General features: G+C 36.0%; 1 protein-coding gene across 3 annotated transcripts in view; it reads left to right on the plus strand.

The window, feature by feature from the left end:
- LOC150103434 (lon protease homolog 2, peroxisomal-like) overlaps window positions 1–17,672 on the plus strand; it is a 641,828-nt gene that overhangs the window by 143,067 nt on the left and 481,089 nt on the right. For all 3 annotated transcript variants that reach the window (XM_090397545.1, XM_090397547.1, XM_090397544.1), the window contains exon 5: window positions 7,760–7,912. In XM_090397545.1, the coding sequence (XP_090253671.1) occupies window positions 7,760–7,912 (153 nt within the window). The remainder of the gene's footprint in view (window positions 1–7,759; window positions 7,913–17,672) is intronic.

A 17,672-nucleotide genomic window follows, 5' to 3' on the forward strand; every position in this document is an offset into this window, starting at 1 on the left:
AGGGGTTAAAGTTATTTTGTGAGGCTAGGAAAAAATTTTGAATATGTTTTTTTTTTTTTTTTTTTTAATTTATTTATTTATGATTTAGTGGGATCATAATCTAAAGGTTTGAGCTGGCAGAATGATAGATTTCTTTTAGGAGGCAAAGATTTAGAAAGGAAATTAGTGGTGTCAAGCCTTATGTTGTTAGCTATCGGCTATCTCTGGAGCTAAGATTTCTGATATCTATCTATCAACCTATTGATATAATTCTGAAGCAGCACTTTAATCCTACATGTTATTCCTATCACTAAATTTCTGATCTGTTACCATCTACAAAAGACAAATTGTCACCTCTATCTTTAGCTGGTGTTTACTACATCCCTTGTGAATGTCAAAATATATTTGACATATTTTGGGCAGACAGGCTGTTATGTTAAAAAAAAATTAATGAACATCAGTATTACATTGAATATATGAAAACTGAAAAGACTGGCCTAGCACAGCATATTATTGATACCAAACATATTATTATTATTATTTCGGGCAACTCCAAGGCATCGACAGACTCATCGAGGGAGGCCCAAACATCATGTCAAGAACAGCTATTCGACATTCACACGGTATCTATCATACCTCGCCTTGAACTCATTCACGGTCATAGCACCCACAACAGACTCTGGCAGCTTATTCCACTCATTAACCACTCTCCAAGTAAAAAACCTAACTCTAACACCCTTGCTAACCACATTCTTGCCCAGCTTCCATGTATGGCCCCTATTCCTCCCACCACCAGTCCTATTCTCAAAAATATCTTCTGGATTAAACTTATAGAGGCCCTTCAGTAATTTGAATGTCTCAATCATATCACCCCTCTTCTGCCTATCAACCAATTTTTGCAACCCACAAATCTTCAACCTGTTTTCATAAGGTTCATTCCACAGACCTGCTATCATCTTGGTCACTCGTCTCTGGATGCTCTCCACCTCATATCCCATCAAGAACCCTGGTGCCCATATCTGGGCATAGTAGTCTAGATGGGGTCTTATCAAGGCTCGATATAGAGGAACAATAACTTGTTTGTCTCTGCTTGTTAAAGTATTTTTCAGCAACCAAGTGATTTGATGAGCTGATTTAGCCACATTTGCAGTGTGCCCCCTAAACTTCAACTCCCTATCCACCAACACTCCCAAATCCCTGGCCTCATCAATCTCCTGGAGTACGGTTCCACCAATGTGATATATTGCTGCTAATCTTTTCACTCCAAAATGCATAACCTTACACTTTGCCACATTAAATTGACATCCATTTTCCCTAGCCCAGTCCTCCAAACTATCCAAATCATCCTGAAAAATTTTGACATCCTGTGCACTCACAATTGCTCTAAACAATTTTGCATCATCAGCAAACACTTCCTCTCAGATTCTTTCCTATATCGTTAATGAACAAATTGAAAAGTAGTGGTCCAAGAACAGAACCCTGCGGCACACCACTAGTCACAAGCCGTCTTTCGAACTCCACTCCTGAATAAACCACTCTCTGGTATCTCTCCATCAACCACCCTCCTATCCATCTCACCAACCCTATATCCATCCCCATCTGCTCCAGTTTACTGATTAGAGTTTCATGTGGTATCCTGTCAAAGGCCTTGGCAAGGTCCAGTAGAATCACTGTAAACCCATTTCTCATATCCAGTTCAGCCGTCATTGTGTTATAAAACATGAGCAAGTTACTGTGGCATGATCTACCCTTCACAAAACCATGTTGTCCCCCATACATTATCCCATTTTCATCTATCCAATCTTGTATTCTTCTCTTGACTAATTTCTCCAAGACCTTGACAACGATTCCTGATATGCTAATCGGTAGGTAATTTACTACAGCAGTCTTGGAACCTCCTTTATGCAGTGGAACTATTTTCCCCTCTTTCCACTCCCTCAGGACTAACCCAGACCCGAGACTCAAATTAAACAAAATGGTCAAGAGTACTGACAATTCTTTAGCCGCTTCACTTACGACACAAGCTGGTATACCATCCAATCTCACAGTTGTATTGACATTGAGGTTTTGCAATAGACTGCTCACCTCGACTTCATTCACCACAATTCCCGTATAATCTATTAGTTCATTCATTTCTGCAATGTCACCACCTGGATGATATATTCTTGCAAAGTGCTCGCTCAGTAATTCAACTATATCAACTGATTCGGTTACCTCCCTACCATCGGCATTCTTTAAAATCATTCTGCCATATACATTTTTTCTTTTACATGCAACATATCGAAAAAACTGTTTAGGATTCTCTTTAGCCTGCATGGTCAATTTTCTTTCGTAATCCTTTTTTGCTTTTCTTACCACACTTGTTACCCTTTATACCATTCATGTGCCTGTTAATCACCTTTCTCTTTAAATTCCCTCCATGGTTGTTTCTTTTTTTTGCAGCTCAAGCTTAATGGTGTTATTCATCTATATAAATCCTTTTGCCCATCGAACCAATGTTCGATGGGCGAAAGGTTATCCTGCGCGATGAAGCTCATCTTCTCCATTGAAGCAGCTTTAAATATGAGACTGCCTTTTTCAGTGCAAGTTATGAAGCCCTTTTACATCAGCCAATCCAAATTGTAACAATTGTGTCTCTCTCTCTCCCCCACCCCCCCCAAAAAAAAAAGTTTGGTGAGAGTTTCATTTTATGTAAACACCTAAAATAGTTTTAATAACTTTATTAATATTAAAATCTAGAATTCAGCAACCATTTTTATTCAGTAAACTGAATGTTGTATGTATTCCTTGTTGTTTCTATGCACTGATATTCTGTTATTTTCAGTATGAAACTTTGTTGCTTTATAGTTATGCCCACATACCTTTAAAGATTCCTTATCTTCTATTTTTGTTAGTTGAAGTTCTTCAGCTATCATTAGTGCATCTCCTTCTCTAATCCGATCCATTTATCATCTCTGAGAAGACATTATCCCTTACTTTCTATTCCTGTAACTACATCATTCTCTGTCAACCAGGTCTCACTGATGCTGATCATTTTTGGACAAGTTGAGCCAACCGATGCCAAAAACTCCTCTTGTTTATTTCTTATACTTCTGACATTTCTATACATGCATTTCAACATCCCCTTGGGCTCACAGTTACCCTTGCATAATGTCATTACCAGCTCATTCTTATTCAAAACCTGGGAAACTGCATCCAGCTGTTCATGTCAATTCTGCATTCACATCTCATTTGTCTCAGAAGTGGCCAAATATATTATTGATTTTATCCCCCCCATCCCCAATGTGTCTGGTTTTCCTGGTTTTGCATTTCCAAACTTTCACTAAACACTTTCTCCAAATATCTAACTTGAAATCATTCAAATGTAGTCCATCAGGCATGTGTAAGTCCTTTCATCCATCAAATTCACTCCATACATCTATAAACTGTGCACACCATTCATCCTACACAATTCTTCTCATTGATTCATTAGTAATCATATCCCTTCTTCTCAATTCTGTCATATCATACTGAGGCAGACTCGGTATGATGTGAGCAGACTCACAGTCTTTACTTTCTTACTCTTCACTTTTGCTTTTTTCAACCACTGTTTCATAATCTCTCTCTCTCATTGTATATTTCTTGCCTTTCAAATCATTTGTGCATGCCAAAACATTCAAGTCTTTCGCTTCTCCTTTCTGCAAACTAACAGTTTCACTAACATCTTTGATCTTAGCGCTGAGGAAACATGCTTTCTTCACTTTCTCGTTAAGTGCACCTCTTAAATCTACATACAGTACTTTCCCTTTACTTCCAGTTTCTCATACATTTATACTTTTTCTCTTTTCCTTTTTTTTCATTCTCCCTCTTGCTGTACCATGTTCCAATTGTTTCTCCAATTTCTTAAGCTCACATTTTGTCCTGTGGAGGAGTCTTTGTAAGAATGCTATTTCTCTCTGCATTGCTACCTACATTATCATTCAGGTTATTACGTTCATCCACTTCCAACAGCCTACATTTTCTGCAACACTTCCACAATCCCATCTTACATCCATATCAACTACTTCATTCTCCTGCTTTCACCATGATTGCATTTCTTGCACTCATTCACAAAACATTTCTGACATGCACTTGTTCTCTCCACTTTCACTCTCATATCACAAACCATTCAGTCTTGGCAATGAACATATTTAAAAACATATTAAATCCTGCATATTGATGTTGTATGAAGTCTTGGCTGCCATTTTTCTCATGCATGTCAGTGGCATTAATGTAAAACACTTTTGAAACAATATTGCATAATAATAGTTACAAGCATACAAACACACTTAACAACAGTGAAAAATACCACCAATAATGATTTGTAATATTGCAAATATTTACTAAAATTAAACACTTATCTCAAAAATACAAGGTGGTCTGAAACGTTCTCGGCCTCTGCCATAGATGGCAACACTGTTGGCAAGTTTTTTTTTTTTTCTAAGTTGGTACATCTGTCATGAGCATCCATGTGAAATTGCAAGTCATTCTATCAAGTAGTTTGTTTTATATAGCTGTCTGAAGGCTGTCTGTATCCCTTGAAATGGATAAAATTGAGTATCGTGCAGTTATAAAATTCTTTGTAAAAGAAGGTTTAACGCCAAAAGAAATTCATTCGAAGTTCATAAAATGGGCACTCTTCTCCTTCGTTTTCGACAATTAAGAAATGGACTGTCGAGTTTAAACGTGGCTGTACCAGCCTTGAAGATGATCCATGTGAAGGGCATCCAAAAAGTGTAACAATACCAGAAATCATTGATCAAGGGCATGATATGATATTGGATGACCGGCGAGTCAAAGTACATGAAATTGCTGAGACTATAGGCATTTCAAAAGAGCGTGTAGGATATTTTGTATGAAGAATTGCAAATGAAAAAGCTTTGTGCAAGATGGGTGCCGCGCTTGCTCACAGCAGATCAAAAATGCACTCACATGAAAATCTCTGAATATTTCTTGGAGCATTTTAACAAGCATAAAACTGATTTTGTGCATTGATTTATTACTGTGGATGAGACTTGGATTCACCATTACACACCAGAATCCAAACAGCAGTCAAAACAGTAGACAGAGGCTGGTTGTTCAGCGCCAAAGAAGACAAAGTCGTTTCCATCAGCAGGAAAGGTCAAGGTCATGGCATTGGTGTTTTGGGATGCTAAAGGCATTTTGTTTATTAATTATCTTGAAAATGGTAAATGGGGAATATTATTCCGATCTTTTAACCAGACTAGACGAACAATTTTGTGAGAAAAGACTCAATTTGCAGAAGAAACAACTCATCTTTCATCAGCCCACAAAGGTGTTTTGGCAGTGGGAAAATTAAGGGATCTGCACTATGAATTGTTGGAACATCCACCCTATTCCCCAGATTTGGCTCCCCCTGACTTCTATCTCTTCCCATAACTAAAACTGTTCCTTTGCTGGTCAGCTTTTTTTCTTCGAATCAAGAGGTGATTGCAGCTGTGGAGGGGTATTTTGCAGATCTTACTGAGAACCATTATAGGGATGGGATAATGGTGCTGGAGCATTGCTGGAATAAATGTATTAGTCTTGAGGGAGATTATGTTGAAAAATAAGAATAATTTTGAAATAATAAATTCGTTTTTTCATTGTTAGGCTGAGAACTTTTCAGACCACCCTCGTAAAGACTCATCTGTTTTGTTTTCCTAAAATTTTGAATTGCTTTCACTACTTAGTATCTTGTGTACTGCCAATACCAGAGCCTTTTCTATACGTTATCAATGAAAGCATAAATTGCTTATTTTTCACAAAAAAGTCTAGCTTTTTTTCTTATTGAAAAAAAATAAATAAAATTATTGTCCCTGCTGACTTTTCCTCTTTCATCCATCTAATTTCTCTTGAGGGTATCCTTCTTGCATTCCTCAGGATTTCTACCTCTAATTGTTTAATAAAAATATTCCTAGGCTCTCTCTCTCTCTCTCTCTCTCCTGACATACCCACAATCTCTTAAGGGTGGGATTGATATAATAAGGAAAAAACTTCAAAATCCACTATTTCAATATCACAGTCAGTATGTGCTTTCTAAAAATTATTTTAAAACATTATTAATGCAGTGGCTCACAATAATACATCTATATTATGTTTTAAGATGAATATAAGGTAGTATGATTTAGCATTCTTAAAAAATAATGTTGACCGAAACTTCTACATTGTTGCAATACCAAATTAATTTATGAAGTTGCTATAAGATAGCAGCAGTTTATTGAAATTTGGCCATTCACTTGTCTTGCTGCATCAGATGCCATGCATAATTAGTGATAGACTTGGGCCAGCTATCTCTGATTGGGAACTGCTCCCTATCTCCAAAAGTTAGGGCTAAAACAGCTTCACCAATTCCCTTTAGTAGAACAAAAGGTGTTAGCATACTTATTTATTTATATTTTTTTCTTTACTTGCCATGCAAACGAATTTTTCTTCTGCATAATAAAATCATACTTGCCCTGCTTCCAGCTGCCAAACCCTTTAAGTGAATGCATCTTATTACAAAGAGGTAAGTGCACTTCAAAGTGAACAGTTTGAAAGTAGACAGCAAAGAGGAGGGATTTTTCGATAATTCATTCATGAGAGGTTGGTCTAATAAGGAGGTGGAAGGTTCTTCCTACTACGAAGCAATAGAAACTCTAAACAGTTTCTAGTTTACCAGTCTGGTTGAGCAAGTGTTAAGTGTATCCACTCTCAACTAACTGGCTGGCATTCAAATCTTACCAAATGGCATGAATATTTGTGATTATTATCTTTAGGTGGGAGATGAATTACATTGTCCAGTATAAGAACCACTACCCTGCTTATTGGAGGTCTAACGTTGCTTGAAAATATTCCATATTTGGTCTCTAGAGCAGGGTTTCCAAACTGTAAAATAAATAAATAAAATATATATATAGAAAAAATCCTTAGCCTACCCATGGCATGAATATGCTATCAGATGTCTACCAAAAGCCTTTCTGTGTGGAAGTCATAAGAAAATGTTTGGCAGTGTTTTTAAGGTTGAATTTCTTTTTTTCTTCAGTTCAGCTTATATTTTATTTATTTTTTTAGTCTTTTATTCCATAAGAAATGTAGAACCTGCAGTGTAATTTTTACGGAATGAAGTGTCTGCCATGCTGTTAGGAGCATAAACTCCTAATATGAGATTGCAATTATTATCGTTTCCTAATAGGAGGCAATAGTAACTTTCAAAAAAAAAAAATGGGACATAATATTTTTTCTCAAACTACAAAAGATAGAGGCTGCTGACAGTGAAGATTTATTTTTTTATTATTTATCATTATTTTTAAACATTTTAACATTATTTATATTTTATTATTATTTTTTAAGCATTACATGGTTGAAAATCCCATTCTATTAAAGTGAGGAAAAAAAAAGTTGTTTTGGAAATTCATTAAAATTTTTTAGCCACTTAAACCAAGAAAATTCAAGTTTTTGGATTTTATCCTTTGATCACATACTGAAAACTTAATTTTCTGTTAATCAAAATGTTTATTCACATTGCAGTTGGGTAAACATTTTAATCTGTCAGTTAGTAAATATCTAACTTTATATAACAGATAAATGTGTACAATATTTGTGTTTGATGAAACTTAAGAAGTGTAAATATTCTGCATATTTCAATAATATAACTTTCATTTATTAAAGTTATAATTTATTTAATAAATTTAAAATATATATTAAACATAATATGCTGTATTATCTTTCTAAATAAACACTTAGAAACATTCTGTAATCCCCCTCCCATTTTATGTTGCAGAGACTTTTAAACTCATTGCCAGTGCAAAGTCTTCCTGATGTGTGTGCTGCCATAATAAGAGCCTCTCATACAGAGCGTTTACAAATTTTGGATGCTGTAGATTTAGCAGATAGATTCCGTAAAACTCTTCCTTTATTAATTCGCCAAATTGAGGTGAGTTTCTGATTACCATCTTTTCAAAAATTTGTTTTGGTTGATGTATATGATGCTAAATATAAATTCATCTACCATATAACAGTGGTAGATGCATTTATTTATTTATTTCATTGCTTTGAGCAAGACCACCACCCTTGGAGACCTGAATTAACTTGAAAAATTCCATGTTGGTTGCAAAAGTAGGTTTATCTAACTTTATTAACCATGATTGTCTATCCTTTAGCCCACTCTTTTCCCCATGGCTGAGGACCTGTAACCTGATGTAGTATTTTTCATCTGTCTTCTGTCATTTTAAGTGCATCTTCCGACCTTAATCCAGCAAGAGGCAAAAATTTGATATGGCCATCTTCTTTGGGCCTATCTCTTCTTTGAACTCCTGGTATCTTGCCTTGCATGAAGAGTTTGCAATGTTCTTACCCTTTCTTCTTGAGATGTGCCATATATCTGAGGTTTCTTCTCTCCACCATGTAGTAGAGACTCATTTCAAGATTTAATTGATCTCTGATACTTGAGTTGATTCTTTTCTCTGTCCAAGGAACTCAAAGCATCCTTTTACAGGCCCCATTCAAATGATGGGTCTCTTCTTAATTGCCTTGTTCATTGTCCAAGACTCTGAGTTATAAAGTACCAGAAAGAAGACCAAGGATCTGACAAGTCTGATATGTGTTGATAGGTATTTTTCTATTCTTTTAGATCTTGATGAACTGAGTCATTGTAGATTCTGTTGGCAGAGAACAATGATCACAGATAGATAAACTGATTAGCTTTATCTATGTTAGTAAGCAGTCTTGAATTATTTCCATTATGATTCCTTTAGGGGATTATCAGTTTTGTTTTACTGATGTCAATCAGTAAAACAAAGCTGATGATTATGTATGTTATGCCAAGGAGTCCTGTTTGTTTTCTGTTGTTAGCACTATGTTGTCAGCATATCTTAAGTTATCAGTTCTTGAACCAATTATCAATATGCCTCTATTCCATTCATCCAGAGAATTCTTGATTTCCTCACCATAGAAATCAGTGTCCAGGAGATAGTATTCATTCTTACCTTATTCCTTTTTGTAAACAGAACCAATCTGATAATGTGTTAGTAATTCACATTGCAATTTGGTTATTGTTGTAAAGTTGACTATTAAGTAGATAAGATGCTAGTGAAAGCCAGACTTGAAAATTGACATGAGAAATAATTTCTAATTTACTCAGTTGAAGACTTTGGTGTAGTCAAGTAAGCAAAGCTATTGAATTTTCTTGATTTCTCAGTAAGGTGTCTGAGAAATGCAAGATCTGGTCTCTGGTACCTTTTCCTCTAATGAATATCCAGCTTATTCTATAAGTATTATGTTTTATAAGTATTCCTAATAATTGAACTAGAGATGGACCTATCTATAAAGGAATTTCTCTCCTTGATGATTTGATCTAACTAAACTCCATTTTTTCATGTCCAAATTAACATTATGGAGGCTGTGAGAGATTGCTTGTTAACTAATTTTTGTATGTTTGCTGTTAAGTTCCGATTAGCTCAGACTGATGATTTTATGTGCAACTGCTTCTCTTCACACTTCTAGTTGGCAACTTAATGGACTTCACTCTATGAGGCAGTGCCAACACAATGGGAGAGGTCAAATTGTTGAACAGTGCTTGATGATAATGTTTCTCTCTCTTTCTCTACCATAAATAATGGAGGCATTACTTTCTTTCATATGAATACCTATATCCATCACATGTTCTGCAATAGATCTTGCAATATGCTCCTTTGTCATCCTTCTACTTTTTATCTAGGAAATTGAAGAGAACATGTATGAAAACAGTCTCATCATCATCATCAAAAATCCTGATATATATATCCTGGGGGGGGGGGGTTACGGGATAATTACAATAGTACTACATGAAATAGAGGAGGCAGTCGCTTTCCTCTGCTTTCTTTCTAAGCTTATCAGGGGAAACATTGTTTTTTTTTTCATGGATGCCACAGTAGATAAATTGACCAGTAATAGGAATAACTTTTCAGAACTTTGTAAAATTTAACCACCAAAAACATAATCTTGATTTCGGAGTATCCAAAACATGGAACCCCAAATCCAAAGTAACAATAAAAGATCAAGAGAGATTATAGGTATAATTTTATAGAATATCTCCATGCCGTAGTTTTTAACTATTTACAGGTAAAACAAATTATATGAAATATCAGAACCAAAAGAAATTTTGGATTGAATTTACATCATCTATAACTGGTATAACCATCACAAAAGTGTTATGGAATAAAATGTGGAAAATAAATTGAATCAGATGGCAGGTGGCATGTATTGGACTGACCATGTGATCGTGAGCTCACATATAAGCCATTTTTTTTTTAATGTTGACTTAAGGATATTTTGATAATTACTGATTGTAGTATCCTTATGTATGTCTGTATAGTTGAGCGTTTTATTTTTTTGATATATTTATACCATGTAATGATAGATAAATTGTGTTATTCATAGCAACAGTGCAAACAAGAACAGTGGCTGCAAAGACATCATTGTGCAGGGTATTTGACATGGAGAATTTTATAAAATGTAGTGTGTTTGGGGGGGGGGGGAGGTGCTATGTATTATTTATTGCCAAGAGAAAAAAATAGGTTGTGATATGAGAGTGACAGTGAAGAGAGTGTATCATACATGTTTTATGAACCAGAAATGCAAGACTTGTCAGAAGTGAGAAAATAAAGTAGCTAAAGTTAGTGCTGAAAACTGAAACTGAAAGTATTGGAGTGAAGAGAGCCCTAGGTTTAAACGATGATGGAAGAAATGTTAGAGTATAAATGAGGTGATTGAAAGTAGTGGTAAGATAGCGTATGCGAAAGCTAAACTGATGGATTATAGGATAACGAGCATGATAGGTAACAAGAATGAAAGTTCGATTGACTTGGTAGAGATAGCAAAGAGCATAGAGAGAGAGAGAGAGAGTAAACTCATGATATGAAAGCAGAGTTGGCAAGAGATGAGGCAATTGAAGAGTGAAATGAGGAGATTAATAGGTATGTATGGAAGAGAGGAAGGTCGGAATAAAGGAATGAAGCATGAAAGAGGCGTCCGATGATTCGAGAGATAGCGTATGCGAATAAGAACTGAATAATCCCCATACGTGGTCACGGGGATTATTCAGTTCTTAGAGATGTGGTAAATGAGAAGATGTATAAGATTTGCTTTCTAGGAGGGATAGATTGAGCAGAGGGATTGAAGCATTAGATATGAAGAAGAAGCGAGCAAGATAATTTGTGGTGGCGGTGGTAGGCACAAATGATCTGGATGGCAACAAGAAGAATGTAAGAATGGATATCAGGAGGATTCTGAGGACAGTAAAAGATAACAGTGTGGTAGGAAAGGTAGTCAGCATGTTGCCCATGCATGATAGTGTTGCAATGAGACAGTAAGCAAGGATCATGAATGGGATGCTAGCTGAGATGAGTGAAGAGAAAGTAGTTCATTTTGTGAATGTGTGGGATGAATTTTAGAGATGAATGGAGCTGTATAAAACAGATAGGCTACATTTAATGGATTTGGTGTGACAGCTGGAACATGGAACAGTAGGAGAGCTTGTGAATGCAGAGGTGAGTGGCATGAGTGAAGAGAATCAGAGAGAAGGAACACAGGACAAACAGGGAAATCGGGGATATGTCTGAGGGGAGAATTATAGAACCTGAAATAAGCTAGTATGTATGATTACAAATGCCAGAAGTCTGAAATTAAGGAAATGAAATTGTACCATTAGTAGAGTATATTCCCAAAAAATTGTTGCAAGTGAGATATGGTTAAATGAGGATGACATTCTGGCAGGAATAAAACAGTGGCAGTGGTTTTGAAGCAGTACAGTGTGAGGTGGAGGTGAACAGAATGAAATATCTAATTGGGTGTTGCTATAGACTCGATAATGTGGAGGGAGTGAGAAGGAAATATGTAGATAAATCAATCTAGCTACTAAGAAAAGGGTGAATCCATTATGGGTGATTTTAATTATGGTAATATAGACTGGAATGAAGAGACAACATTTGGGAGCAAAGAGAATGAATTTCTTGAGTTTTTGAGACAATTACCTTAGACAGTATGAGAGTGCCCATAAGATGATTACTTGAGTGGTGGCCAGTCATATGAGGACTTCTCTGAGAAAGGGGTATATGTGTGTGTGGAAATGTAAGACTGGTGGTTATGAAAAGCTGAGGAGACAGTTTCATGGAATATAAAATTGGAAAGAAAGGAGATCAATGCTGCTTGGGACCTGTTCAGGAACTGTCTGGCATCAACAATAACTGAATGCATTCCAAAAGTTAAGAGGTTGAATAAGGTGGGTATGAAATGGATGAATGAAAAGTGAAGCATAAGTTTTGAAGAAGGTGTTATGGAGGCAGCATAAGGGTAGCTAATGAGGCCAAAAGTAATCCTATGGAATTTTTCGATATGTGGCCAATAGAAGAAAGAATTATTATGGAAGGATGATACTGGTTGGAGAGAATGGTAGAATAATAACTGTTGCATTAGTAGAGATGCTAAATAAGCAGTTCATAGATATTTCATCTTGTGAAAGTAACATCATGCGGAACTTGAGAGCAACGGGAAGGAGGAGGAATTACTGATGGTGAGTGAGTAGATGGTATATGAGGATTTGAGTAAACTTGATGTCAATAAATGTGTATCTTGAGGGAATGTTCCAGAGAGTTAACAACAGTTCTAACTTGTCTGTTTAACTTGAGCCTTAGACTTACTGAAGTTCCAAAGGTGTGGAAAGAGGGCAAAATTGTTCTGCTTCATAAAGGGATGATAAGACTAAGGGTTGGAATTAGAGCCCAATCTGTTTTTCTGGAGTTGATGTAAAGGTGTTAGAGAGGCTAGTGAGAACCAGAATTCAGAATTGGGTTGATGACAACAACAATATTCTTTTTGATGGACAGCATGGGTTTGCTTAAGTAAGGTCGTGTGTTAGCAATCTACTCATTTATTGTATCAAGGTGACGAGTGGACTGGATAAAGGGGAAGTATATACTGTACGCCCACAGGTGCAAGGCCCTTTGACACTTCTGCACATGTCAGAAGAAGGAGAATCCTTTCCGATATTATGGTAATCAATGCATTTCGTGGGATGAGTGTTTATTATTATATGTCAGAAAATTAGCTTTACTTTTATGAAAATTCTAGTTCTTAAAGTGGTAACTATTTTGCTTGTACATTGCTTTGTACAACAGAATTACGTGTTTTACGTATAAAGTACGTGATTTCACTTGTTGTTGACCAGTTCATGCATCCTTTATTTCTTTCTCCCCTTCAGCATGAATTGACTATTCTTGGCACATTGCCAAGATCAGTTCTGTGAAGTGTGGGCATACAATACAGTGATATATTTGGATTTTGCTCAAGTTTTTGATAGATTTGCCACATGACAAGCTGGTAATTAAATTGGAGTGGGGTTGGACATTAGATTAGTGCATTGGATTGGAGATTGACTGTCTCATAGGTAGCAGCAAGTTGTGTATAGGAGAGCGATATCCCAGCAGAGAAAGGTTCCCAGTGGTGTTCTCCAGGGATCTGTTTTAGGTCCATTGCTATTTAATTTGCTTGTAAACGATATTAGAAGGGACCTGAATAAACTTTCTGAATAGGCAAATGAATTAAACTGCCAGTTCAAGATAGTAAAGTGTAAGGTTTTAAAGTTTGGGATGCACATATGGAATTCAGAGTATAAGATTGGTAGGGATATCTTAGAGGTGATGAGAGATCTGAGGGTGTTGGTGGATAAGGACTTGAAATTTCAGTGACATTTTGCTAAAAATTGAGGACAGCACATTATGGGAATAATGCAGAGAACACTGACATGTAGGAGTAAGAATGTTATGATTCCTTTGTATAAGGCTTTGATCAGACTGCATGGATTACTCTGCAAGGGAGCGGGTTCAGAGACAATTGACTAAGCTGGTTTCTTGTCTCTAGAATGTAGAGTATGAAGGTAGATTAAGGGAATGCAAATTGCCAAGTCTAGTGGACGGAAGGATGGTGGGACAGAGAGCATGATCAAGACTTACAAGTCTGTAATGGGTCATTATCTGATTAATGTGGATCAGATTTTTAATGGAATGGATAGATACAGGGGAAGAACAAGAGGTCATCCTTGGAAGCTGTATAAGGAGCATGTGAGCAAGGGAGTTAAAGTAGGTTTTTTTGTGTGGAGAGTTGTGGAGATGGTGAATACATTCAAGTCATGGTATGATGAGCTCTGTGTGTGATGGAGAACTTCCTGCAATGAGTCAATTACTCTGTGGAGGTTTTCTACTACTACTGCTAATAATAATAATAATAATAATAAAGCGTAAATATAATGTACACCATTCACTGATGTTGTTCCAAAGGCAGTTATAGACACCATAGGTGAAGGTTTTGCTACATCAGCTACTGCTTTATATGTCCTCCTGAATTTGCAATACCCAGATAAAGAGCAGCTTAATTACACTTCAAATGTGTAGAATCATACAAATGAGAGCTGAAAGTAGTATTACTTTCCTGTTCAAGTGCCATAAGACCTAATTAATAATATGCATTTGAGATGATAAAGCATCTCCCATCTTGTAGAGGTGCAATTTTGGAATTTGTGGCAAAAGGTGATTTTTATTTGCATTCTGAAACCTGGAAAAGGGTCAAAACTATCCTATTGCTCTTACTAGTTGTCTCTGTAAGATCTTGGAGAAAATGGGCATTTCTTCTTCTATGGTCTCTAGAAAGAAATGAAATTTTTTCCATCACTCACCCGTGACTTCCATAGAAACTATTTGATATTAGACTGCTTTGATATTAAAAACATCCACCAGAGATACATTCCTGAAACATGTACATGGAAAAAGATTATGGATCAAACAGGAGATATATTAAAAGATCTTAAATAACCGTGGTGTCTTAGGGCACTTTTATTTTTTTAAATTATAAGCTTTCTTTAGTTGAGCCTTCTATGTGAAAACCATACTTTTCAGCCATTCTGCCAAGAGAATTATGTCCAATGGAATAAGTCTTAAGTGTAGTGCTTTTTTTTTTTAACATTAACTTTATAACAGAATAACTTCATCCAATATATGCATTGCAATTTTTTTTTTTTTTTGTATCGATCATTTTGTAATTTTTTTCTCATTTCTGTAACACAAGGTTCATTGAAAGACAAACAGTTGATCATCTGAGTTCATGGCACTCAATGATGGACTTAGATTTTCAGCAGAAAAAAAAAGTGAAAATATGTGAGCTTTCACACAAAAGCTGTCTTTATCCTGACCTAGAATTAAGGATGAGACAAATGAATGTCTCATTTGTTAGCCTTGTTAACCAAGAGTTTAATGTACCTGCTTTTCAACTGACTGGCTGTAGATTTGAATCCTTTCATGGGTAGGATGTTTGGGATTTTCTTTAGATGGCAGATGAATTTTATTGCATTGTGCAAGATAACTGCCTTCCCCACTTATTTAGAGGCAAGTGGCTTGCAAAAAGTTCCATGTTTGCTCTCTAGAGCAGGGTTTCTAGATTATGTAAAAAATATTAAAAAATAATAATAATTATTATTATTATTCAGGCCTTGATGGAGTAAAAAGACTCATCGTGGGAGGTCCTTTCTAAGAAACACAAAGTCTATCAAGACTCATCGAGGGGAGGTCCCTCCCCCTAAGAAACACAAAGTCTATCATACCACTCCTTAAACTCATTGACCATTCTGGCTCTCACCACTTCATCAGGCAATGCATTCTATGGTTCAACCACCCACCATGCAAAGAAACCACTCCACACCCTCTTGCTCACAGTTTCCTTTCGTAACTTCCAGAGATGGCCTCTTGTCATCACTCCTTCCCGCTGTTCAACCAAGCGAAAGAACTCCCCAGTGTCACCCCTGTAACCACCTCTCAACAGTCTAATTAAAAAGTAATAAATAAATATCCTTATCTCTTTCCCTTGGGAATAATGTACAGTCAGGTCTCTTTTTATGCAGGGATATGTTCCATAATTTTCTAAAACCGCATAAAACTGAAGCAATGAATTAAAATAAACCTAAAATCGCATTAAAAAGTTTATAAAAATTCAGGAAAATAAGAATGCTTAAGTTTGTTTTAAAGCTTTATTCGTTTAATTTTATTGAAAAGTAACAATTTTTTTTTTACGTTTTATCATCAGAATTATCGTCGCTATTAGACAATATTCGGCAACGTTTGCGAACTGGTGCAAAATCACTTTCCTTACCAGAAGAGATAGTCAGCGCATCAGATCTGTATGGTAAAGGCAATGGTTCATCACACACAGAATTAGCTTCACCCTCGTTCTGTGCTGATTATTTTCCTCTGACAATGTAATCAGTGATTCAACTTTGCAATGATGATTTCACTAATTTTTTATACAGCTCGCAATATCCAGACATACAGTTCTTCAGCTCATGTTGGAATTTAAAGGCTCGTTCAGAATTTGTGTCATTAACAAGAAAATGATTTTCCAATTTATTGCACAATTCAAGACCTCGAATTATATTTGCAGTGAGAGGGACAGGTTTTCCTTTTGCTTCACTATCATTTTCTTGATCTTCGACAATATCTAAAGGTAATCACTATCCAATAATATCATCGTCACTTAAGGCATTATCCACAAGCAATTCATCTACATCATTCTGGCTAAATGTATCCAAACCTTCTCCACCAATTTCTTGTGCCAAAATAATGATCTCGGCTGATAACGTACAATAGATTTGAATGGTTGCATTGTTTGCAACACATCCAGGCTAGGCTGCTTTCCAGCAGGCATTTAAAGTTTGTGGTCTTATTTCGGTGATAGCAGATGCAACATGATTTAAGCAGTCCAAAATAGAAAATTTTTTCCAAACGTCAGATACTGTTAATGATTAATTTTCTAGTTTATCCAATATAAATTGAAATGTGTGCTTAACATAATATTTTTTTAAAAGTAGCAATTATACCTTGAACTAATGATTGAATAATGCTTGTTGTATTGGGTGGAAAAAAACACTACCTTCGCATTTGGATGTTCTAAATGCAGATGACTTGGTGCATTGCCAACAATTAATGAAACTTTAAAATCAAGAGTTTTTTGCTTCATATATGTTTCCACTGCTGGTAAAAAAACAATTATTGAACCATTCAGTTGTCACACAGTTGTTATCCAGGCTCTTGTATTAGCCATCCAATGTAGCGGCAGCTGTTTTAGATCTTTGCCTTTTAGAGCACGTGGTCTTAGAGATCGATTTACTAGGATGAGTTTCAACATTCAATCCCCTGATGCATTGCTACAAAGTAACAACGTTATTACTCGATCTTTGCTTGCTTTAAACCCATTTGCTTTTTTCTCAGATTTTGCGATGTAAGTTTGACTAGGCATTTTCTTCCAAAACAATCCTGTTTCGTCAGCATTAAACACTTGATCGGGACAATATCCACCATCTTCAATAATTCTGGCTAACTTCTCTTGAAAATTTTTACTGCTGCTTCAACCTTGCCTGTAATCTTCACGTTATGAAGTGCATTCCTTTTTAAAACCCCAGTTATCCATCCTTTGCTAGCCGAAAATTCTTTATCAGCCTGGGAAGCGGAAGTAGATGGCTACAGTTGCTTCATCTGTTCATATAACTGAAGAGCTTTTTGTTTAATTACCACTTATGGGAATTCTTCTTTGAGTTAATTCTTCCATCCAGATTACGAGTGGTCATTCGGATTTTTCTAATAAAGCATCTCTTGAGTACAATGATAATTTGGCACCTA

This window comes from Typopeltis vanoorti, chromosome 9 (genome assembly GCF_054136105.1).
Source record: "Typopeltis vanoorti isolate ZY-2024b chromosome 9, IOZ_Tvanoo_1.0, whole genome shotgun sequence".
NCBI classification, from domain to species: domain Eukaryota; kingdom Metazoa; phylum Arthropoda; class Arachnida; order Uropygi; family Thelyphonidae; genus Typopeltis; species Typopeltis vanoorti.